This window comes from Spodoptera frugiperda, chromosome 6 (assembly GCF_023101765.2).
Source record: "Spodoptera frugiperda isolate SF20-4 chromosome 6, AGI-APGP_CSIRO_Sfru_2.0, whole genome shotgun sequence".
NCBI classification, from domain to species: domain Eukaryota; kingdom Metazoa; phylum Arthropoda; class Insecta; order Lepidoptera; family Noctuidae; genus Spodoptera; species Spodoptera frugiperda.
Genome location: NC_064217.1, coordinates 8188618 through 8214742, shown reverse-complemented (window position 1 = coordinate 8214742; position 26125 = coordinate 8188618). Strand labels below are relative to the sequence as shown.

Genomic DNA, 26125 nt, shown 5'->3' with positions numbered 1-26125 from the left:
TAAAACGAAACTCAAACAAAAAATATTTAAACAAACTAAGAAGGAAGAAATATGAATCAAGTTTCGATCATCCCTTTGTGCAAACGTAACCTAATCTTTATTAGATTCTCAAACCAATGTTTGTCAAACGTTTTGAGCTAATAAAAGTAATATTAAGGGAACGAGAAGCTACGTACGGGAGGAAATGAAAGCGACGAGAGAATGAAATTGGAAAACTTGTTACAGAATTACTCGAGATGAAAAAGGAGAAAATAAAGCTCTAGTAAAAGTTAGTGAAACGATACGGTTGAATGTTTTTATTTACCTGGGGGTTCGCGTTTGATCTGCTAGTAATCATGCTGCGGACGTACTTTTTATGTTTGTTAATATTCGCCCCAAAGTTTACCTGTATTTTCAGATTTTGTTTATGCATGCTACTTGCAGGATGAGTAGGTTTTATTCAATTATTTAGGCATGTTGATTCCTTTCGAGTTTATTAAATAGACTAGTGAAATCAGAATTAATTAATATTTCATTAATCGGCTATTATAAACATTTTCTGGCAGAAGGCTGAACGATGTATCCTATAACCCCCGCCATGTTTGATGTGACGCACGTTCGTACAAAACAACTCACCTTTTATTCCAGTTTCCGATCTCAGCGTAACGTCGGCCGTTCGAGCTTCCGCACCTCCTCACTTCATTTCCTTTAAACGTCTGCACAGAGTTCCCGTTAGGTGTTAATATTCCATTCGTCGTATTATTGTTCCGCTCTCTGTTCCTCGGGAATGTTCCAGTTCCTGAGCGAAAAGTTGCCAACTGCGGAGCTTGTTCCACGTCGGGCGTGAACTGCTGGAGCGGAAGAGTCACGTTTCCACTCCAACTCTTGCGATTGACGGCGAAAGTTTTGAACGTTCCATTACCGTTCGACGCTGGTGCCACCCCACAGAAACTACTGCGGTTATGACTGTTTTTTATAAAAGCACCGTTCTGTAACACCACTTGAGGCTTGATCGGCACCAGTGGTGACGCCTGGTCAATGGACATCGTACTTTAATAAATGTAGATGTAACCTACGTTTCATCTATCTACATTTTTTTCTGCAAAGGAAAGAATTGTCTACATTAGGGGTGTACAATAAAGAGTTAGTTGAGACACCACCGACAGAGTTGCTTGTATGCGTGCCGAATTTAGGACAGCCATTGCATGGCAATCAATAATCGAACCATTGAGGCTTTGTCAACAAGCTGGTTGCTAAGTGACATGCCAGCTAAGATATAATGAAGAGGGCATCGAACAATAGAGTTCAATTTAGGTTAATGGGCATTTGAGTTCCGCAATGTTCTTCACTAAACTGATATGCTGAAGTAGATACTAGTACACAATTTGTTACGAAATATAAATGAGCAAACGTTTCGCTTCAAAGAATAATTATTATTTAGTTGTAGTTAAAATGTCATTTTAACATCCATCGTTGTAACAATAAAGTAGAAATTCGAATGAAGGACATAATTTGGTAATAACTGCCGGACATAGCTATTACGCATTGTTGCAGACTAACGACAAAAACGCTGCTGAATTGTTTTTTGGCCTCCGTTTCCCCCAACTGTTTATGATTTGGCTAATCCACACCTAGTTTAGCATTCGATGACTCACTGGCAACTATTAAAGAAAACTGAATTAACATTTCGATATCATTAAAATTATCGCAACATTTATTCTTAGATTTTTTTGTGTTTTCGCTTCTATTTTTCTATAGACACAATTCTATTATGCTGTCCGCTCGTCTGCATAGTAACAATTGGCCTTGTACGTCATTATATGCAGCGGCTAGGCGCGTCCCGTTGTCCATTGTACTCAATGTACTTCATTTATTCACATTAAAAGTGGAAACTCTCCATTAGTTTTACCACCTTGACCCACTTGCACGCTCATATTATGGTACTTTTTAACACTACCATTCTATGATAATTGCAATACACCGGTGTATAGTTATGCAGTAAACGTAAGGTGTGGTAGTTAACTTTTTTTTTATTCGCTTCCAACGTCATGCTATATTGAAGTTTTACATTTTTACGTTACAATATCTTGAAATGGTAGCATTTACAGTTACATAAAATTCCTATCTATTTTTGGCATCGAATTCCTTATAACAAGAAAGTGTTGCAACATAAAATCAACTTGAGCTCCTTAAATTAATATTATCAAACCGTAAAAAAATTAACACCAACATTTACACGACATCTGTAATTTATCTGACACCTGGTGCGTATCAAGAGTTTACTGTAAAAAGGCTTATCTTCATAAAAGGACATGAGTTTACGTTGGAAATGAATGTCACGTCAATCGTCGGGTACATTTGACCCAGTAAGGTGCGGACACTGGTAATTTGCGACGGTCGTTCATCGCCATCTCCGCACGGGTTATATAACCATTGCATAAGTCCGGTGACTCGGCTAGCCACCTCGGATTCGCCTCCGCTCAACCTAATTGATCAGAGAGTAGCGTTATCGCATGACCATCAATAAAGCCTGAGCACTAAATAACAGTGATAGGCTGCAATTTCAGATCTACTTTCATGCAACTCCTTTTAAATATATGGCTGCCTGTTTAATTTATGTAATGGAAATCGAGAACTCTATTTACGATGCTCAGATTCTCAAACGTTCTAATACGTTGTTATTAATGTAAAATGCCGGAACTTTTTAAGTATCTGATATCAGATGTTGTTCCAATCTTGTCTTAAGAAAATGGCCGGGTCACTTTACGTAAGACTTGGAATTGGGATAGCTTTTATAAAAAGTGCGTAGAGTAAACAAAAAAGCAATTAAAAATAGTAAGCAACACCGATTTTATCGTCCATCGCTTCCATCTTGTGCAATGTAAACATTGGCAGTATCCATTTCTTCTCCAAACGCCAGCATTATAAGCTAACCCGAACTGTCAAAAATTATTTGTTACATTTCCGACTTTATTACAAGACGATAAAGTTGAATGTATTTACAGTTATGGGGTAGGTTGATGTGCGTCTGTTCCTTTATATTGTGTCGGTCATGAATGATTGAATAGAACGAGAAGTTTTCTAATACTTGTTACTTTTTTTTGTTTTTCTTTGTGAGCATGCAAACGTTATTCAACTATTTATTATGAGGTTGTTACTCTGTAAGTTCTGTAACAGTTATTACGGTATACCTATCGTGAGTTAGCATGAAGTTAGATTGAATGGTTACATCACTAGAAAAATATATTATCTCTTGTCGCTTGCAGAACTATTTTTAACCGACTTCTCAAAACAGAGGAGGTTCTCAATTCGTCTATATACGCACGAAAAAAAATAAAAGATCTGTTTGTATTTATGATTCTAAGTGCAGGTAATTATTTGCTAATTTATGAATATTATGTCACTATTTTTCCGTGCTACAAGTAATAAAAGTAGTAGTAATGTTTACAAAGATGTCAATACAAAAAAGATATCTACTTTTAACACAGAAAATTATCCAAGCAGTGGTTTGTTTTCTCCAACAATTGTTATAAACAAATACTTTGAGTGTTATACAATGGCATTATTGCCATTGTATAATTTGCTATTGTAAACAAAGAGAGTTTTACACACTTTACTTTTTAATAATGTATCACTATTTATTGTAATTATTTAGTAACTTATCACACTTTGTCAGAATCTCTATTTAATCGCAATTGAATATTATAAATGTGAAAGTTTGTTTGTTTGCGTGTTTGTCCGTCAATCACGCTGAAACAACTGAACGGATTTTGATGAAATTTGGTATACAGAGAGAATATGAGCTGACTTGGGTATACCTTTTATTCCACGGGAACACGGACAAAGCCGCTGGCAGAAGCGTGTATAATATCATATTTCTGTCAATCTCTCTCACCGATTTAATGAGCCTTTGATTGCTAAGTATGTATTACATATATAAGTTTAATTTAACATTACCAAAGAGTCTCTTTTTTTCCTATCCTACAGCTTAGAACCAAAAGTAATTGAGTCCATTAAAATTGCAAAATATAAAGTGGCAAAGAGAACATATTATACTCAAACATAATTATTATAATAGTTACAATAGGAACATAAATAACTATGTTCTTAATTACGAAACATCATCAATTTAGTTCATTCAGCACATTAGTCATTTGAAATTGTTCTTGTAACATTTTTTCATACTGTTAGGATGAGTAATGTCTAACATTTTTCTAATCCAATTTAGTTTAGTTCCCATTAGTATTTGTTAACCAACGCGACGTCGAAAGGCAAAATGTTCCTTAAGACTCTTTTTTTTCATACATTTAAGTTTTTTTTTTTATGGAATAGTAGGCAAACGAACGGGTTATCTAATGGTAAACGACCAGCGCCGCCCATGGACACCCGCAACACCAGAAGAGTCACAGATGCGTTGCATTGTAAGTTGCACTCTTTTGGATATTATTCGTTGGTCTGAATACTTAATGAAAGTAAACACAGACGTACAATGAATTTGCAATCGCAATATGTCATTCTGTCAGGGTAATTAATGCATGTGTATCACTTTCCACTTTACTTCGCTTAATTTGGATGGAACTGAAATAAGCGAACCACTTTTACTGGAATAAAAGTAAGTGCATGTGTATTATACTTATTTTTTCAGTCAATACCAATAAAAATATTAATACTTCGTTGTGAGACTGGATACTAATTTGTCTTTAATGTTTAAAGATAAAGTAAAATGCCACAAAAAGAAGAACGTATTACATTTTGAACCTTTATTATATTATTTTGCAATTCAATTTTCTTTAAAAAAACCTTTCTCTAGAAGTAATTTACAATTAACCTTATAAGTGATGATGACGCTGTTGAATATTAATGTCACTATAAGCACCCTCACAGAAGTATAGGCAAAGGTGTCATATTATAGGTTCCGTTGATCGTTGCGTAAAAACTGATCAAATGTCAGAAAGGTGCAAAGCAGGTGTTCACTAATGAACTTTTACTGGTAAGCATTGTTAAGACTAATCATATTGAAATACTGGATAAAGACAAAGTAAAAACGCCTAGTTACTGTAAAACGTTACATTTAAAGAAAGAAATTCTTTTTTAAAATGTAACCGTTATTAAACGAAAAAAGGCAGCAAAAAAACGACCACCCACATCGTAAGATTAAAGGCCTAATTTGAACCAATCATACATTCCTAAAAAACCGACTCCGAATTTACAAACAATAAGGTTCAAATTCATTTAACACTTAAATCGATAAGTAAAGGTGAAACCAACAATAATGTCATACATACTTATTACTTGTCAACAGACATGATTCATCCGTCTCGCGGAATGCGGCAGCGGAATATGGATCATAAACAAACGCACGTGCGGCAGTATCTATAGGCTGTAGCTCAATAAATTGATAACGAGTACTTGGCTCGGTTTCAACGCTTTTATTTGATATATCGTACACATTAATAATTTGGTAATTGATTGGCACATTAACTGAAGCTGTTACGTAGGCTCGGTAATAATTCGGGAATATGGCAGCACATTCATCTTGTTGAATCACTACGTAATCTGCTGCAGTTTTTGTCAAAGATATATTCCAATATATCTTTTACAAATTGGATCTAAGATAGGCAAAAGAGTAATAAACGTTGATGATGCCAAATTGCTAAATGTAGAAGCACCTGCTCCAAATGCATTTACAATATTTTCTCTGCAAGGTAAACGAGACTTTAAAGACAATGCGAAGGTGGTAGACAAATCCAAGTATGGTGATGAAGTGATTAATAATCATACCATATAAGATTAATTTAATCGAAAATGCAAACTTGGGACTTGAATTACCTGCTCAATAACCTATAAGCTTACTAATTACACTGTACCTATCTAAAAAGACCTTGCAGTTTAGGCGTAGGAAGGTGCTAGCCATGTAGGCGATTTGCAAACTAAGGTTATTATTCAATAGGATGTGCGCAACTCGTCTGTAACAGTGATTGAATAGAATTAGGTTACAGTCCAACAACCTGTCATATAACTAGATGTAACCTTGGCCTAGACATGCTAGAGATAGACTCAGACCTTTTACGAGTGTACGTGACAGAGCTCGCTACACTACATATCGATGACTCGTATTACTTAACTTGGAGGCACGTGCTGCCATAGAAAAACAATCTTAATAAACATTAGGCCAGCGGCCATAACTTTTTCAATCCAAAGAATGAACAAGAAATAAATTAAGATTAGACTATAAATGGAAGCAATTTGTAATCCGCAAAAAATACACGTGTATTAGCAATTACATTCTTTTAAAAAACCTATAACAGACTACGCTACATAATTTATAGAAAATGGAGATATACAAAAAACAGAACAACATTTAGCGAAAGGCCCCGCAGAGAAGGGTCTACACGTGACAACTATCCCAAGTGTTGAACAAAAACAACACTTTATCTAAGTGAAGGGTTTCAGAATGTGCGGGGATCATAACAGCGCGATCTGTATTCCGACCACGTAGTGCACAGGAAGGCAAAAGCCACAATGTGTCTTGAGACTTCCGACTCTTGTTCAATATTTCTATTATTGATACTAGATCAGCCCTAAACGTTGTATATTGCTATCAAAAGAAAGTTGCATGTGAGATCTTAAGAATTTCCTGCCATTTATATTCTGTACGCCAAGCAAAACCTATCACTTATCCAGTCAATACCAAATGAGTAAAGTTACATGAACAATTTGTTGCATTTTTTTCCTCAAGTTGTGATTAATCTTTCAAGTGTAGCGCTTCGTAGTTTCTTGAGTAGGTAGTACGAGTATCAATTTAAATAGAACACTTCTACTTGGAAATACGAATTACGCACTCGAAGCTTGATCGCAACAACGATTTTCGTATAAAAACTTCGAGGTCGGTTTTTGTTGCTTATCGCTATCAAAGATCAAATTTTTTGCTCATGTTTGTGGAACGTAGTTGAACGAATATGGTATCATCTTACCCACTGTGTTGTGGTTGTGGTATAAACATATGGTTATCTAATCAGGGAATCGTATTTAAAACTAGTGGCTGTAGTTCACTGTGTAGCGTTTGCTACGATGATATCAGTGGAAATAATCATAATGATAAACTAACGGCAACTTAAACGACGATAAAGATAAATAATTAAATAATTACGTCATAAAGTGCAGTTATATTTACGGTGCTTCTGTCATAATAATAGATCAAATTAATATTGGCAGAGGTACTAGAACAGGATACGTACAGGTCGCCTTAACTGTGTAAGGTCGTTGCAATGCACATCAGGTCGGTCAAACAAACACAGCGGGTTGACACAAGCAAACGATGCGGGTATGTCTCAGGTACGTTGATGAAGATGACAGGAATACTGATGTAACAGCGAATCTCGTAACACGTGTGGAACATGGAGATTTGCATAAGATATTTTGAGGAAATCGTTAATCAACAAACGAACAGGAAACGTACATGTACGGCTATTAGCGGTCTCCGACAATTTAGCTATTCGCAACAGGATATAAAGAATTGAAATGTATGTACGAATGTTCGGTTAATGAACTTCACGGAACTTCTTGATGAGAGGTTCCACACATAACATCGAATTGAAAAATCGTGATCCGCTTACAATAAGAAACTAGTGCAACATCACATGTTATATGAGTTACCCGTTATATCAGTGAGTTTTATTACATAATATTAATAAGTAATCTAATTTTACTATCTACTGAAAACTAATTTTAAACTCAATTCAATTATAATAATTGCAAACCTGCAATTTACAAACTATTTAATTATAACAACCCAGTAAATAATCATAGAAACTCTCTACTGAAATAAGGAAATACAAGCTTTATTGCAAATTACAGTATTCAACTTCTATCTCTTCGAAAGTCTAATTTAGATGAATCAACAAATAAAATTCAATACGAGTATCGAAGTCTATATAATTGAAAACAAATCAATTCACTAGCGGATCTATGTAATAACAAGTTTCACTCATAACTTGTGTTTACACTACAGCTAATAAGATACTGTAATCGCCAAGATAAATTAGCATCATGCAAACAAATTGAAAGGTGTTATAAAACTGCCGATTACAAAACTTAATGTAATCAATATCAATGAACACCGAGATTTTACGATGACGGTATAAAATCTAAGGACCGTTGAAAATTCAATCAATGAAGTGCAAAGCTTTTGTTCCTCTTTACTTGAACAATCTCTAAATAGGACGGTCATTAATCAATGTACAAAAAAGTTGACGCGGAAGGAGTTTAAAAAAGAAGGATGGTGCAAAAAGATCTTTTATTATCCGTTAAAGGCACGAGCACGCCCTTCCTATCAATATTCATTGTCCTTGTTACACTGAAAAGATTTTTTTTGCCTATTTGCTTTAGTTAAGCACTTTTTGTTTAAGCACTTTTAAAATATTTTATCCGTTCAGATAATATTTGCACGGACAAATAAGACGGTCATGTCGAATGGATCAAGGAGGATAAAACAATATAAATGTGTGACACAGCGTGAAACCGATTGATTCCTCCGTAGGGGTGGCCCTCCATGACGCTAATAGTACCCACACACATTTCGTAAAAATCTTTCAAGTCGAAAACCTTCTTGTAAGTGGGTCACTAAGCAGGGAACATGACGAATCGCTTCCATCACTCTTTTACGAAGCTGCAAGTGGGGGAGACGAGATAAGACTTTATACTCAGCCACTCACATTTTTGATAAATGCATTTTCAAGTTTTTTAAACGAGGAAAAGTGCAAAGAGTTATATCAGAAGCAATAAAACTTATAAGGAGAAACGATAACGCTAAAAAAAGAAATGGACCTAATTAATATTAAAGAGTGCCATAGAAGGCTGAATAAATTTATTCCACAGACATTCTAAGAATTTTAGGCTCCCGGCACATGGAGACCGGGGCCTATGAAGTCAGACCGCTACTTGCAATATAAGGAGCTGCACCTAACAATGGGCTTCGTTGTGTTTTCCGGAACGACCTTAAGCGTACACATTAGCGAATGTTCTGCCCATACAAAAGGGAAATTAAAAAGCTATTGCAGAACAGTAGCGGAGCAAGAAACCCAATTAGTGTAACCATTAATCGGTTAGAATTCTAGTTTACCACTTAAACGTAACTTAGATGAAAGGTATCATAAAAAGTATTTCGTGTAGACAAATATTTCGATAAATATAATATAATTGCGTATTCTAGTGGAGAGGCACGATTGCGGAGTCACGGCATTTCGTAACCACGATCGGGCACATTCCATCGCGGCGCCGGTGCAACGCCCCTACGGGATAGACCTGCGACGGTTACTGATGATACTAGCACGTATACTACAAGTGTAGATAAACATACCTGCTGCCACTACCTACACTGATACTTCTTAGGAGCACAGTCATACCAAGTGGGCGGCAGATCAAATAGATGGAAAAGTAAAGTGTGGGAACAAGTAAATAGGTGAAGGTTTTAATCAAGGCAGTATTAACGATTTGTGTTAGCTTCAATGTCTTTACTCAAACATCATTATTGTACCTGATACTCAGTAGATATTAAATATATCATAGTTCATTTTGAAATACTTACTAACAATATGATTACTAGTTTTGCCACAAATCATCAACCAGACTTGAAGTTATAGCCTCTGGTTATTTTACGGTAACCTTTGCCCAAGTTAGTATAAATTATCGAGCATAATTGTGAACCTATTGTAATTTTATGCGTAGAGAGACGTATTGCACCTAAAAACCGGAAAACGTTGCAGAACTGTAGGGGAACACGTGCAAAAAGGAGGCCGCTTGCGCAATCCACGGCGAGTTATCAAAGATTGTTGCCCTCACTAATGCAACGAATATCTACTGAACTCTTGCACAGCTCTCTAACGGTGTTTTCGACCGCTCTGTTCGCATTGTTTTGGTCAATAGCTATCATTGTAGCGAAAAGAATGTGGCTCTCATTAGAGTTTAGTTTTACGCCCCAGGCGTGACGCTCACGTCATCACTCGCTGGTTCTTTACGTCTTATTATAGTTCGGTGACCGCATGAGTAGCCAATTGTGCGTAAGAATTAAGTACCTACTACAACAACTCTGTTGCGTATTTTGCATATTATGTTAATGCGTTGCACCTATATTCAACGTCTGTGATTGTGCAGCAGTTCTCACGATTCTATCTCAAGGTAAACGTTAATGTATAGTAAAACATTGTTCGCACATGCAGAAAACAGTCTAGTGTAGTGACAATAGTTCTAACAATTTACCTACCAAGTAGTTGTTTTATTTTCTCAACAGAATAATAATTAACAAAGCTAACGACAAGAACGTGAAACAAACTCAGCAATTGCTAATTGGTGGATCTCTTTTAATGAAACAGCGGGACCAGACTCCACGAGACCGTTAGGCTTACAAAAACCAAAGTCGAAACAAAAAAACGCTTCCAAGTTTTTTTCGTGAAACATCACAAATCCCGGTATTGTTCTTGTATTGTATATTGCAACTGCCATTAATCCGATAAAAAGTATTAAAAATGGTATTTTTAATATTATAAACAATAGAAATAAATGAATGGCCAACACGAAACGTGAAAACTGTCAAATACGAGAGATTACGATGACCATTCATAACGATAATAAACTGTGAAGTAATAATCGAAACAGCGATTAGAAATGATATATTGTTAATCTGACATGCGATGAAAAATATCGTTGCAAATCCGAAATATAAAGGGGAAGGCCAATGTCAACGACCTTACACCCTATGGACAACAATGAGACAGATCCGAAAAAAGGGTCTTGTACCATTACGGGGCGCAATTACCGCTTCAATGGGCAACCGAATGCTGCTGATACTGGAATAATAATATGGCACGCGCCTACCGACTCACAACCCTGTCAAACTCGTTTAAAAATGTATTAAGTGAGAATTCAATAGTTAATCCTTGAATAAATAATTTTTTTCCATACTAAGTAGCTTAATAAACAAGACAACTGAGAGGACACGCTTCTCAATTTTAATTAATACCCATGTTCAATCGTTTTGTCTAGCGTCAGACGATGCTAATTAGAATTTTGTGTGAATTAAATTTATTAATTTATCTCTAATTACATAAGAATATTACAAAGTTACACGAACTTAGGTCTTAAATCAAGTTATTACATTCGAAATTTAATTCAACAAGTTCGCCGATTCTCTAACTGTTACAGAAACCGAGGTATAAAATCAAATTTGTACCGCATTAAGTGTGCCTACGCTACATCCAAGGGTTCGGTTAACCAGAGGCTGGGGTGTACCAGACGATCAATTTCAAGGGCCCCCTCGCCTTATATTCAAATCCCTTCTTTGTCTTTCGCATTTCATACAGTCGGTGATTCACAATAAAGACAGTCATCTCAACGCGTGTCTACTTGTTCCAACGGTCGATAACATTCAATTTATTAACATTCAAAACAAAACAAACCGGTTGATATGCTACTGCAATGAGGAATATATCACTCTGATTGCCTTATAATGTGAATGAAATGATGCGTAGACAAACAATATAATAATAACGCTTGATTGCATTGTCGTAATGGATCAGTTTACAACATTAAATATCGGTTCGATGAACTTTTCATTCAAAGGTTTCCACTTTCTAATTTCCACAATAAAGTATTTGATTAAACATTAATCAAGTTGTAAAAGTAAATTATTGTAACGGTTATTAGTGGTAGCTGGTGTGTCCTAAATGTGCAATTCTTGCTAATGCATAGAACAACGTACTAAGTTGTAGATAAGACTTATCAGTAGCGATAAAGCAACTCTGTCGGTGATATCATTTAGAAACAATATAGGAAAGGAATTAAAGAATAAAAGGAAAAATATCAACAACTACTTAACTATAATTAATAAAAATAAAAGATACGTACTACAAAAACAAAACAGTTGCAAACATATCACTGAGCAACAAAACACAGGGGCGCAAAAAATATAATTCCAAGCACAAACTCTAATAAACTTCTAAAGTTGGATTAACTTGAAACATTTACCGGTAAACGCGCGAACTTTTTCAAAACACTTCACAAAACGACGACGATATCAAATTTTCGCGTGAAATTTGATATGTGTACTGTATCGAAACGGTTGGGTGGACGCGAGCAACACAACGCACGGCGCGGCGACCGGCCAACAACTAACGTAGACTGCCGATGCCCGGCTGTCGCCGTCCCACTCCAGTACGCATGTCCGGATCTACATCCCTTCATAATTCCTGCATACATACCCTTTTAAAAATCCTCAGTGCATTTCCCGCTTATATCCCACTAAATAATAACAGTTTTAGTGATAACACTGAAGGTGTAGCTCAACTTTCCAGGTAAACAACTGGTCTGTTAGAAAAGGATGGCAATAAATGTAGAGACAAGGTCGATCGTGATTGTGTTGCAACATCGCCTATAGCAAAAGCTAACAGTTCGGGTTTTACACCTGGCTGGTGAAGATAAGGAGATTTAAAATTGCTCTGAGCCCATAAATACTGTCTGATTTTTAATCTCGGAAGGGGAATTACTTTACGGTCCATCTTTATGATTTGCTAAAGAGATTGACGTTTATTTTGGAGTTGTGAAATTATTTTTGAGTGTTTATTAAAGTTTGGCGTACGATATATTTTTTTGACATATCTAGCGTTTTTACGGGTTTGTGTTTGGCCCAAAATTTTACGCATTTTATTTTAAGGTATTTTTCATACTTTTTATTAGTTTTTGAGTTTTTGACATTGGAGTCATTGGTGATCATAATTTTTACTATTGTTAGTTCTTTTATGGGCAAGAACAAAATAATAATTAATATCACATGCCATAACAATTTGATTCATTACCAAAACGCATTCACCACATTAAAAACTTACTAGAAAACTCAACCAGACCAGAAACGGTACTAAATAATAACAATACCATGGCTGGATAATACTTTCATATCTCAATATTCCTCACTTTCACTACAATGACACATATGGGTTGAATGAAAGTGAACATTGTCACAACACAATGGCCCAGCGTCTCTCAGAACTATTTCGTGTGGCAGTTTTGACATTGTGTCACTTTATTATGAAAAAAAATGTAATTCGTGTTGCGGAAACTTGTGATTCACGAATAGAAGACAGATACCGTACCTACAGAATCAAATCGAAACGATTTTGCTCAAGAGTTTTTGAACCATTTTTGTTAACTAATTGTTGATGATTATCATGGACAAATATTGTGGGTTATACACATATACCTCACACATGGCACTACATCAGATGTGATGACCCTAACTAATGACTTAAAAAGTCTGGTAAATCCAAAACTAAATACTAATAGAAAACCAAATCAGGAAAGAAAAATAAATTAAAGTGGTGAAGTTAAACCAAAAACACTAGATTAGAACAATCAACAAAAATTTCACAACACACCAGAAGGTAAACAAATAGCTGCAGTAGCATTTCCTAACAATAATCTAAGTTAAATTACACATTATAGAAATATAGGAAAAACAGCGATTCCACACGTAATTCAAAGCATTAAGAAACATAAATACATAGATATAATTGGCCCGTGTTTATAAGTAAAGCAGTCCTCGAATGGAGGTCACGTTCTTGCAATCGTCGCAACAGCTTGTTACGACGACGCCGGCTGATATAATGCACATGCAGAACTGTATACTGTAAGAACATTTTATTTTTCTACAAAAAATTATGTGCCAGCAAGATTTATTGTAGATTGTAGAGTGTAGACACTTTTTTATTTTATTTTGTGATGTGCTGTGAACTTGTTGGTTATATGCAGGTTGGTTGGTCAGAAAAAATGGTGTTGGGGTTTTACTAAAAATATACTTATGTGAACTTGTGTTTACTAAGATTTAAATATCATTAGGAGAAGTTAAATTTCTTAATTATCGCTGATTATACCCAGTACTATTTGTTTCTCATCAGAGCCTTTAGCCAAATGGCATTTAGCGCATGTCTACTTGTAGAATATAAAACTAAATTGTACGGGATTGACATAAATTTTGACACTTGTCATTGTCATCCCCATACATTGAGTTTTCTACTCTCTCTGTCGACCAACGCTAAAGAGACAATTGGCTAGAGGCACTGGTGTGGGAAACTAGAACATTTTTAAAATACAATGTCTGTTAAAGAAATCAAATTGGATTAGGACTTTAAAAAATATAAAAGTGTTTTCTAGTAGCAGCCAGCGTTCTCTGATTACGACGCAAAATCCCCAGCTACGTTATCAGTGACGAAAGGTCTATCAACTACACAATGTATTTGATAAGAAAATGATTCATTAAAATAATACTTATTAATATTTTTTCTAGATGTCCAAGTTCAATTTCTAAATCTTGATCATCGTATTTGAGCCTTTTTCTTCGATCGTGAGAAAACTAAAGTCACGACTAATTTAAATTTTCTCGCAAAAACAAATTAAGTTAATTATGAAATCATCAATTTACATCGGACACACAAATACACAAATGTACACAAAAGAACAAAACAATGTGTGATAATCGATCATCAATTTTACTTGCCAAATGCAACTCATGGCGCTTACTCGATTACTCATCATAATCGATTAATTTTAAATGGCTTTCATCAAGACCTTGAGTGCGTATTTGTTCTGTCTCGAGATGTATGTTTATGCAATATAAATTACAATGAAACGGCAATATAAAAATAAAACTAAAGAGGTCATGTCTGATAACTTATTTGATAACCTCGGTAAGCAATAAACTTATCTTCTACCTTTATTAAAGGTAATTATGTACATAGCAATTGTTGCAGTACATGTCGTCGTTGAATAAAAATGTTTTACAAATAATTTACAAGTGGTATATCTTAGAAGTAAGTGGGTTTTAACAACATAATAATGTTTTACGAGAATGATGATGATGCGTGGCTACAGTGACAGCGTCTAGGGAAGCCTCGAAATATATTACCTTGATCAGATTTAATCAACGAGACAATCGGACACAATCTAATAAAACACATTTCTGTGACAAACACAAACATATTTATTGGTGTCCTCTGTACGTTTATAGCGTACTTTGTAGTATTTTGTATTGTATTAACTTTTTCTTCAATTTTCCTACACTCACATAAAAAGGCGTCAAATTCTTTATTCAATTGGAATTTATCGTTATCTGTACCCTTAGTACAAGTTAGCTTTACGTTGAACAAAACGAAACGAGAACGAGTTAGGCGCTGTGATTGGCCAGTGCGAAAGAACCAATCAATCAGAATACTGAATCAACTAATCAGAACATTGAACTAACCAATCAGAACGTTGCACGATATCTCTTTTCGATCTAACGTAAAACAAATTCGTACTAAAACCTCTGGTCATTGTATGGTCACGCGAACAAGTAACGCTACTTCGAAAGTATATGCACGTGGTCAATACTGACATTGAACTGCTAGTGTACAATCGTCTTTATGTTAATACCTATCTTACCTAACACTTACTTAACTTTAACATTGTTGTTCAAGTTTACGGTTAGAGAAACCGCTCATTCAACTTCACGGCTTTAGATTTTATCGTCACCTTACGGGATTTTTATTTACTTTTAAATGGAGTACTATATATTATTTGCTGAACATACAACTGTTTCACATTCTTCAATGTTTAAGCTATTCGTTTCTCTCTATTCTTACTCGAGAAATGAATATACCACTTTACCTTACTTATAATAGAAACATGATGTACACGTACATTATTATTATTCCTGTTATCATTTCATAGCATTTCAGATGCTAAAAAACTTTTTGCTTTCTTTTTTTCTTCAATAATATTGATGATTATGCCATTCTGGAAGTCAATTCCTAGCATTTTCGCAACTAAAAGGTTTAAAATTCTACAGAAAATGACTACCAGTCCTTTACTTATAACCAATTACCTACGGTACTAATCTAATGTGTAAATAATTATAATTTGTAAGTGAATGAAAATACCCTGATACCGATCATAGGAGATCACGTCAAATAATCTCGAATGCAAAACAAAAGCATAACAACCAAGAGCTCATATTAATCTCCAGATATCTCTTGGTAACATCGGACTTTGCAGCAGATAACAATCCTGATACAATACAAATACAATAGTGATACACAACACAAGTACAGTCTAAGTGAAATGTATGTCACAAACAATGATGTTTTAAAATGAAACAATTTCCCATGGAATTTCACCCATCGTGACGGTGTGAAATTACATTTCTCGCCTATGTCGTGCCTTCTCATTTTAGTATCGCACGCGAGACACCCAGTCTCGTCTAGACACAGGCATTAGGTCAAATGTCAGGTACTAGCATTGATAGGCACTGTGACCTCATTACCTTCCCAACAAAGAATGGGATGAATTTATTATGTATGTGTCATAACTCGGGATTCAATGAAGACCTTTTTACTACATATTTTATCATACACGTGTAGATAGTTACTTAAGATGTGGATGAAAATAGCTTATCTGATATTTAAGGAGGTCTATTCTTTGGTTACTTTTTCTTATATTGTTTTGTCCAAAAATTGGTTAGCTATAACATTAACAACACACATTTTCTTAATTATATTTGTAGATCAGATGATATAGAAATAGATACCTTGAGTTTCAACATCAAACATTGTTTTGGCAAACAGTACCACGTTCTTTTTAGTATGTACCAGACTGCCTTAAATCCACATCATTAAATTCCTGATTGAAATCCAACTGCTGGCAGACAAACATTAAACCGGAACATTTGATCGGCCGTCAAATAAAGACGTTTCGGTTCAAACAACGTATAGTGTTACACGACAAACTCATTTATTTCGGTTTGCACGGGAGCAACAAACAAACATTATCATGTTCCGCAAATATATCAAACAGGTTGCTCTCAGCGCGATGGCATCAACTTGAAGATATGTAAGTATGGAATGTTGAGGAAATATCCATTTCACTTGTTTATTTATGTTTACATATTTGAGTAATGAGACTTTGCTGAGGATGCAGTCTCATTCATATCTGCGATTCTGCTTTATATGGGTAGAATAGATCACTATTTGAAACGTCTGCATTAAGACTATACTTAACTTTTTTTAATCAGCCTAAGCACTTTAAAATCTCCTATAAAGCCACACCTAAAGGTATGATTGAGAACGGAAACACATTTTTATATAATTGTCAATGAATTCCTATAATAGGTACATAAATAATGAAACTATACAAGTTCTCCTAATAAAATAAGCAAAGGCATAGCAAGTTGGTAGCACAGAAATAACAGTAAAATGTTTTATTCAAACACAAGAGTCTAGATAGTCGGCTTCTAAATAATATATTTTACAGACACCTACGAGTACTAGACTTAGGTACTGCTAGATGCATTAAAATTTTATTGGAAGGAAATGAAGAAATAAATCTAGCTTGGGTAAATTGGTATTTAAAATATAGTCATTGGTTTTTAATTTAAATTACGATTGGATATTACAGTTATTACAATTTCATATTTGTTGAATTTATTTAGAATCAGAACTACCACCCATGTACTAGCATAACTTTATAGTAATGACATTGTAATTATAGTTTTGGTATTTATTTATGAGTAGCCAGAACTCGAATCATAGTACCGAGTCAAAATGAATAACTGGACCAAACCTCGTTTCAACTATACCGTATGAGGTAATTTTTTATGACTTAATTTAAACCACATATTTGTTAAAATCTTAGCTGAAAAATGAGCGAAATAGGCCCAGTAGTTACCTAAGCCAAAAATAGCATTATTCTCTATGAGCTACTTTGAACAAATAATAATTCTTGGTTTTCGATGAAATATTTAGTTGTATTATGCTTATGTGGACTAGTAACATTCATAGTTTCGTTTAAGTCATATGAGTGATCTCCATACTGTATACATGATTTTATTCTAAAAGTAAAATTTTACCTAGAAATATTACTCTCACGAAAGCTTTATATCACAAAATATTTTTCACCACAGAACTCATTACATTCCAAAATCAGAACACTTAACAAACAGAACGAGTGTATTTTATTCGAGCATTAGCACCTATACCAACGATATGAAACTTTAATCCATCATCCGTGGGCATAAAACCGACATCAAAAATATACACGAAACCCGAAAATTACATAAACATAAAGGTTCCTATACAATCTCTCGTGTTTGCATTGGCTCGGCAAACATTGGGGTAAAGAGCGGAAACGTTATTACAACTCTGCAACTGTACCAATATATCCAAACCAGAATTGTTACTTTACCACCAACATGTATTTAGATATCCATTGCTATTTTTGTTAGTCACGATATTTTGAACGATGGTAACCACGCAGCAATGGATGTGTATCATTTCTAATTAGTAGAATTTGAATCAGATGTGTATGTAAGTACTAAATGTCCTGTTAACGGGGGATACTCAAAACGATCCCCCACTTTAGTTAAATTCTAATGATTTGGGTATTAAGTTAAGCCGTGCATAAACACTTGTGTTTATCTATACATATAATAAAATCGTAGAAAAGTGCTGTCTGTACATTGAAAATAAAAATAAAAAAAATAGCAGGGGTTATTGTTATGTCGATGTCGAACCCAAAAATGTAATTAACTTTTTTTTTGTCTGTTTGTCTGTTTGTCTGTTTGTCTGTTTGTCTGTTCGTCTGTGCGCGCTAATCTCAGAAACGGCTGATCCGAGTTGGATGCGGTTTTCACGAATATATTGTGGGATGCTTAAATTTACATTTAGTGTTTGTTTCATGTCAATCGGTTCATAAATAAAAAAGTTATGTCAAATTAAAGAATCACGTCGAACATTCTATGCTTATACCATTAATCTCCGCAACTATTTGACGGATTTGGTTGAAATTTGGTACAGATATAGTTTAGAACCTTGGAAAGGACATAGATATATTTTTATTTCAAAAATCAAAAAATAAAAATAAGAAAGAAAGAAATAAAAATATGTCGATCGTTACACGACTTCGGTTCATGTTATTGTTTTAATTTATCGAAAAAAAGTAAATAAATAGTAAAAAGGTATGAAAAAAATAATATCAATATAATAAAACATTTAGTACAAAGAAAATGCTCTAACGGAGTATAGATAATTCTACGTCGATCGTTACACGACTTCGGTTCATGTTATTGTTTTAATTCATCGAAAAAAAGTAAATAAATAGTAAAAAGGTATGAAAAAAATAATATCAATATAATTAAACTTTTAGTACAAAGAAAATGCCCGAACGGAGTATAAATAAATAATCCAAGTTGTCTTTATCCTCGATAGATGGCGTTGGGATCGAAATAGATCGCGCTATGGTTTCGTTACATTCATTTGGTTGGGTATCGGCCGAGCGCTTCGGTACTATCGTAGAAAAAGTGTATTATCAGTCGTATGATTATTTGGCTGTAGTGGTCCTGCTGTTTCGTATATTCTAAATTGGTTTCGTTGTATTTGTCAATTAATAAGTTTATTTGTTGGGTTTTCCTGGTTTTTTGGTTAAACTATTTAACGTAGGTTTAGTTTGATATCGATTATTAGTAGTTACTGTAGTTAGTTTTTTTAATAAAATTGTACCTAAGTCTAATTTTTTTTTTAATTAGATTAGATTTAAGTCGTTTCTTTTCAATTATTTAGTTTAAGCTTGGTTATTATAGCATAGAGGATAGGTTGTAATATAGTTTCTTTTTTAATTGTTATAAATTCGTAATTCGTAGCTTTCTTTAGTTTTAAGTTAGTTTAAGTCCGTTTTTATTAAACTATTTTTTCAATGCCCTAAGTGAGTATACATCTATTAAATTCAAACGCAGAGCTCATTATGTTGATTTTTGAAGAGTTCCCTGGAATATCTTCCACATCTCATTTTTGAAGAGATCCCGCGAGATCGGGAACTATGTGGTTAAAACCAAAAATTTGCCGGAAGTCACTATTCCACGCGAACGAAGTCGCGGGCAAAAGCTAGTTTAGAATAAATGTGGACTATGTTGTACAATGGCTTTAATAAATCGGTTGCAATTTGTGGTTGTAGTAGAATTAATATGGGCTACTAAATTGTCTTGAAGAGCTTGTAGCACTTTAGGTTAGGTTCAGTATTGTAAATTAATGGGGTCCTCCAGACATTATAACCCGCCCCGCTGTTGGAAGGCTTTCTCCCACACTGAGGAGGACTAATTAATCATGAATCACCACTAGAGATGGGCGATGTATCGGATAAATATTCAAAAATCGCTCATCTCTAATTATAGCTCTTACCAAATACCAGTTTATTATATTACATCAATTCTATCTTACATTCAGGAATATTTAGCTAGATAAACCAATGAATTTAAGAAAAGTAGTTTAATATATGTAACTTGGAAAAGGTCCCATTGGTAATTGGTAGGTATAGATACCGCAACCCTATGTTTTAGAAGGGATTTCCTTAACCTCCAACACGACATTACTCCACCCTTTTACAGCGCTTCTTTTGAAGGACAGCCGATAATGGCGAGACGAACAATATTAAACACGAGGACATCCATCTCGTATATCGGGGAGAACTCAGGAATTATCATAAACCGCCCCCATTATGTCGTAAAACGATAAATATGCTGTAAAACCATAAACGAAGGCAGCGAGCCATATCATAAATTGTGTTGAATTGGCCCACTTTGCACTTTGCACTACTGTTGGCGACGGTACCCTGAAGAATGGGCATTTTTTTTATATTATAACGATTTACGATGTAGGCCTATAGAGTTTTATGATCCTTATAAAAGCAATAAGAATACCTAAGGATCAAGTACACATTTTTCATAATAAAATCTTGTACGGTTCAGGAATAAAGTCAAAGTCAAAGTCAAAATTATTTATTTCAAATAGACCAGGAAGGCTCTTTTGAACGTCAAATAAGTATAACTACAAGAATTTCCATAAAATTTAATTAACAGGATCACATTGAATTCATTGTTCTTAAAGTCCAATGAACTCCGAGAGTTATTCTTTACTCACCTTTCTTTGAAAAAAATTAGGTCAGTATTCTTTTCCCAGAAGAATAGAAAAGATTAATAAAAAATGTCGTTGTATATTTTTTGGAGAAGAATATTTTATGCATATAATCATACTTTAGTATTACTTACCGAATGAATGATTTAAAATAAATAACAAAATATTTTTAACAGTATTAAATTAAAAACTCGAAACTAGTAGAGCTTTTTTCCATTAATGTACATGTCTCACGACAGTTATAACAAAAAAATAACATATTACCACTATAACCTATTTATTAAGAGGTCCATATGAATAAAAATAAATAGAAAATCATAATAATATACTTTTACACGCAATTTCCTTCCAATGAAAAAGAAAATAAAGGTTATTTTCCATAAAATTGACACGGAAAGCGAATACACAAGTGTTCACGAAGCGATATTATTATCAGGGAAAGTTCATCTCCCACATATTTTATTTGTTTATACCAAAAGTATATTACAAGTGCGGTGATATATTTTGCTGGAGCCTCATAAAATTTCACCCCATCTCCCTTTGCCTATTCATATTTCATCTGTGAAGTACGTTTGTCAAGTAACGTGAAAATACAATACAGACTTTACTATTCTAGTGAGCTTTATGCGCGAGTGGCGCCCTCTTTAACAATAAACATGAGTACGCAGAATTAAACGTGGAAGGTAGAAATAGAATGGAGTAGAGTAGACCTTTAAGTTACTTAACGTAATAAAATGTGTGTGAAGTTCCAACGTTCTGAAGTTTTCAACGTTGAGAAGGTACCTACCTAGGAATGCCAATTTACTTTTTCTTCTGGCCTTTCCGCCGAATCAGCATCGGAATTCTTTGTACTTGTTTTCGTATTCTAGTTATTGCCAAATCATTGGCTTTTTCAATTTACTGAATCTAAATTGTAACAAATAATATGACTTAATGCAGTTTCAATTGAACCAAAGCAAACCCTCTAATATATGTTGACTATCACAGGCCCTTGATGTTTAAGTAAGTCCAACAATACCAGTTTCCACATACTCTAATAAAGATGACATTAATATTTTTCTCAAAACAAAACAATACCAACACCATAATAATTAACTATTCATTACCAAAATTCATAAAGCGAATTAAATTACCATCCAATATACTCGTAGATACTGTTCACATTTACTTTACCCGCGAGATACGACGGATTAATTAATACGACATAATTAATCGTCGACTAACGCATATTGTAATTAACTGGGACGTACGCGATTATCCATGTATGCGAATATGCGCTTGTGACGAGCTGCTTCATAATTGATAGTAATTATTAATTACTTCTACAATGAGCTCTTGGTAATGTCATGGTGTTGTGAATCTATTAATTTTCAAAGTGATCATACAAGTCCTATCCAGCTTTTGCTATAACTATATAAAGATAAATAGGCACCTAGTAGTGTCGTTACGCCTTTTATCCTCGAAGCGGTGGGCAGAGATGCACAAAGCATTACGTATTCTGGGTACAAATCCAGACTCCGTGCTACTATTAAGAATATTTTATAAATCCGAAAAAAGGCTAGCAATATACTTTGCCCGACCCGGGAATCGAACCCTAGACCCCTTGCCATGTTGATACGCTTGCAACCACTCGAGCAACGAGACTGTAGCTAAACAAGCACTAATGGATAGTTGTATTTATCATCATATTCATCAACAGCCTTTAAAAATTTTAATAAAAAAGTATTGAATTTGAATCTGAGTAATTGGAAAGTAGCTATCCTATTATGTGTATAAGCTAAACTTGTACCATTTTCATAATAGAGAATCGAGTACCTCATAGATTAACTTTCTCAAACCAACCCATTTGAGTTGGGCGTAGTGTAAATAAGAGAAAATTGTAACCGCAGTAGCAAACATCCCTACCTATCCTTACTTTCTCTGATGTTTTTCTTCTATAGGAAATTTAATACTGCCCTCATATTTGTATGTTTACGTTCCAGTATCCCATATTTTTTGTTTTTCTTGAAGTCAGATTTGGAATTACGTTTCACAACACGTGTAAGACAGTTTTTTTGTGTAGCTACTTAAACAAACGTTTAGTTTAGTAGAGTATGGTACATTTTTTTTGTACAAAATTATAATTATTATCAATCTAACTACAAAACATGTACTGTCACAAAAATAAGGATTATGTAGGTAATGAATTTCAACATGAGAACTTCAATAAAGTCATAAAACTTTAAAATTTCAAAAACTTAGTACTCAAAATTACTTTAAAAAACACACTCAAAACAAATAATCGAATTCCTCAAATCGATGATCGAAGAATCTTCAAAAGAAAAAAAATTCGGAATAATTAAAACAATTCTTCAAGTATTTTCCTCTGCAGGGTAATGAAGGGGAGACTATGAATTATTTTTTAAGTGGCAACACAGCCCTTGGGCTTAATTCATTGATTTTAATCACTGCCGGGATCGTACCCCGCATTACTGGAGGTACTTCATCGACGGTAATTAATTTATATTGCATTTTATTGTAAAAACGACTGAATTAATTGGTGTGCTAATTCATTAAAAGAATATGAGAAGCTTTGATGATGCACTTGACTCAATAAAAATGAAATAAGGATAAAATATTAAATGACTTTCATTACAATTGGATGGATGTTATGAAATTCAAAGGAAATAGAGGAAATTAAAGACATTAAATAGGAAAACTAAGACTTTATTTATTTATAATTCTGATTAATAACAATACAATTTGTAATTATTAAAAAAGTAATAAGTAACAGGTAACAGATAATACCTTTTTTGAGGGGGGGAAATCATCAAATGACTTCTCCCGCCTTGGGCGAGGTGAGAGGGAGAGTCAGACTCTTACTGACTAAAAACCACCCCTTTTCTACTCCTGCTTTTCGAGCCGGAGCCCCGGTAACCCCGCTAGGTAGTCCGCAGCTCCCGAATAACAAGTAACGCCTAAGATTAATTCCAAGTAAGTACTATAAAATGCAATAATAGTAACTAATTAAAGTCCATCTACTAAAGACAATTCTTTAATTAAACATGTATTTCTTTTTTCCTACTCTGGACAGTCTTTAAAGCACTAATTTTAGTTGGATTGGCCTTGTTAGCCGGCCAAGTTGGACAAAGAAGAGGTGCAATTAGCAATGCGAAGAGTCCTGATTGTGCCAAGTAGACGCCTGTTTAAATTATATTAACAGTAGATGCAAATTACTAACTAGAAATGTCTTTCTATGTTTCTAAGAAAACTGTTGAGGACAAACGTGCTTCGTATATTTAGGTGGTGGTATGTCTTTGATGTTTTTGAGTCTAGAATTTGAGTATGGCGTACCTAAATGTTTTAGCTCAACTCTAGGATATGTGGAATTATTTTTGGAAAAACTGCAAATGTTGGTCTGTTGATTTCGAAATATTTTAGTATTTATCCGGAAAAAGAAAGGTCATTTTTAAATTGATTTTCCTCAGTAGGTAAGTAAAGTTCCTATACCTATCCGGAAAAGTTAATTTTCTGTTAAAAAAACGAAACTTTTTTTTATAACACGACGGTGCCAAAACTGTCACACGGCCCACTTGATAATTAAGAAACCTATTTACTCCCTTATTGTAATATTTAGTATCCCATGCTGTAGCCAAACTTAAAGTACTTAAAGTCAAACTAACAAAAATATAAAATAAAATAAACATTTCTTAATACAATACCACATTGCAAAGCCACTTCTAACAATAGCCATTATCTTTATCTCTATGTAAATTATAGTGGGTGAGCGCTGTGCGATATTCACTTACCGAAGTCTCCAAACGGGTCTCTTGTTACCTCTAGGGGAGTGAATACATTAAGCACAGCACATCAAGCTATACAATTCCATCAAACTATTTAAACACATTGCCACCTTATTGTAACACAGTAAAGTTGAAAATCGATTGGATATTTTAGGCAGGGTGGTGTATTTTGATGTGCTGTCTGTATTTAGTATCTATTATATAATTATAAGGGTACATTTAATGCCACGTATCGCTTTGATGTCTTACATGTATTATCATGACGATTAGTATCGTTAAAGTTTAGTTTAATGGCAAGCTAAGATACTTTAGGGTTAAGTAATTTTAGGTTAAGTTTATGTATTGTTTCGAATTCAACGGATAGAATACTAATTTAGCACTTCTATTACAAAATACATTCTTAAAATTATAATTTCGCCAACGCATAAAATAAATAAAAATAGATACTCACGTAATAAAACTGTTGTTTGTTATGAATGATAATAAAAACTTGAATGTAATGATGATTATTACCTGTAACAAAAATATATTAAAATAATTAAAATATACACTAAACAAATAAACACATAATAGTAAACATAGTCAACAAAATTCGGCAATGTAAACCTAAAACTTTGGTGAACGTAACCATTACCGGCCAGTTATATTGTAACGCCTGTCGGTTTAGTTAGAGCACACTATTAAGTCGCAGCGGCGCACTCTGCTCGCGCAATAGGCGCGTACAAAGATATAGTTAGAGTAAAATGTTTTGTGGGTATGATTTTTAATATCAGCAAAACCTTATTTCATGCTTTATTAGTAAAGAAAACGTAATAAAAAAAATTAAGATTTTATTTTTGACAACAGTTTAAAATAAAGGAATGGAATACAATTTGTTTATTTTTACTTTTAAAATTATTTTCGTGTTCTATTTTCAAAATAACGAAATACATGCGCATTATTCACGCAAATAAGTACGGTACACGATACATTTTAAATCGTGTTCTATTTCTTTTACATTAAAACCTACTTTTCTAAAACAAACGCTTGACTGAACCCTTAAGACTCAGATGTGCGTAACAAAATATTCTTATCACATAAAAACTTTGCAGACAATCTTTAATCCAGTTAGTCCGTTAAAAAGGTAGGCGTTACTCAAAAAAATTATCTTCAAAGTAATTTAAGTCTTAAGTCGCGTTTAATTAAAGTCGTCGCCGACTTCTGACTTAAGGAGGACACTCTCAGACATCAGAAAAATAATAATGACTTTAGTAGAAAACTTGCGAATATTTTTTTGTCGCGCCATCTTGTTTTATTTCAGCCAGTGTTTGCACGCTCTGTGTTTGCTTTTCCGAAAGACATTTTGATGTTTTTAATTACTTTTTCCTATTAGAAAAAGTCATT

General features: G+C 34.1%; 1 protein-coding gene across 11 annotated transcripts in view; it reads right to left on the bottom strand.

The window, feature by feature from the left end:
- The window catches only part of LOC118267831 (protein sprint), a 215199-nt gene that overhangs the window by 99749 nt on the left and 89325 nt on the right, over positions 1–26125 (bottom strand). For 5 of the 11 annotated variants that reach the window (XM_035582060.2, XM_035582063.2, XM_035582064.2 and 2 more), the window contains exons 1-2: positions 11881–12153; positions 616–1078 (exon numbers count right to left, since the gene is read on the bottom strand). The exons of 3 other annotated variants lie outside the window; for them this stretch is intronic. In XM_035582060.2, the coding sequence (XP_035437953.2) occupies positions 616–1025 (410 nt within the window). In that variant the 5' untranslated portion in view covers positions 1026–1078; positions 11881–12153. Of the gene's footprint in view, positions 1–615; positions 1079–11880; positions 12154–26125 lie in introns of those variants that run through there. 3 more of the 11 variants (XM_035582067.2, XM_035582071.2, XM_035582061.2) reach the window with 2 other exon arrangements.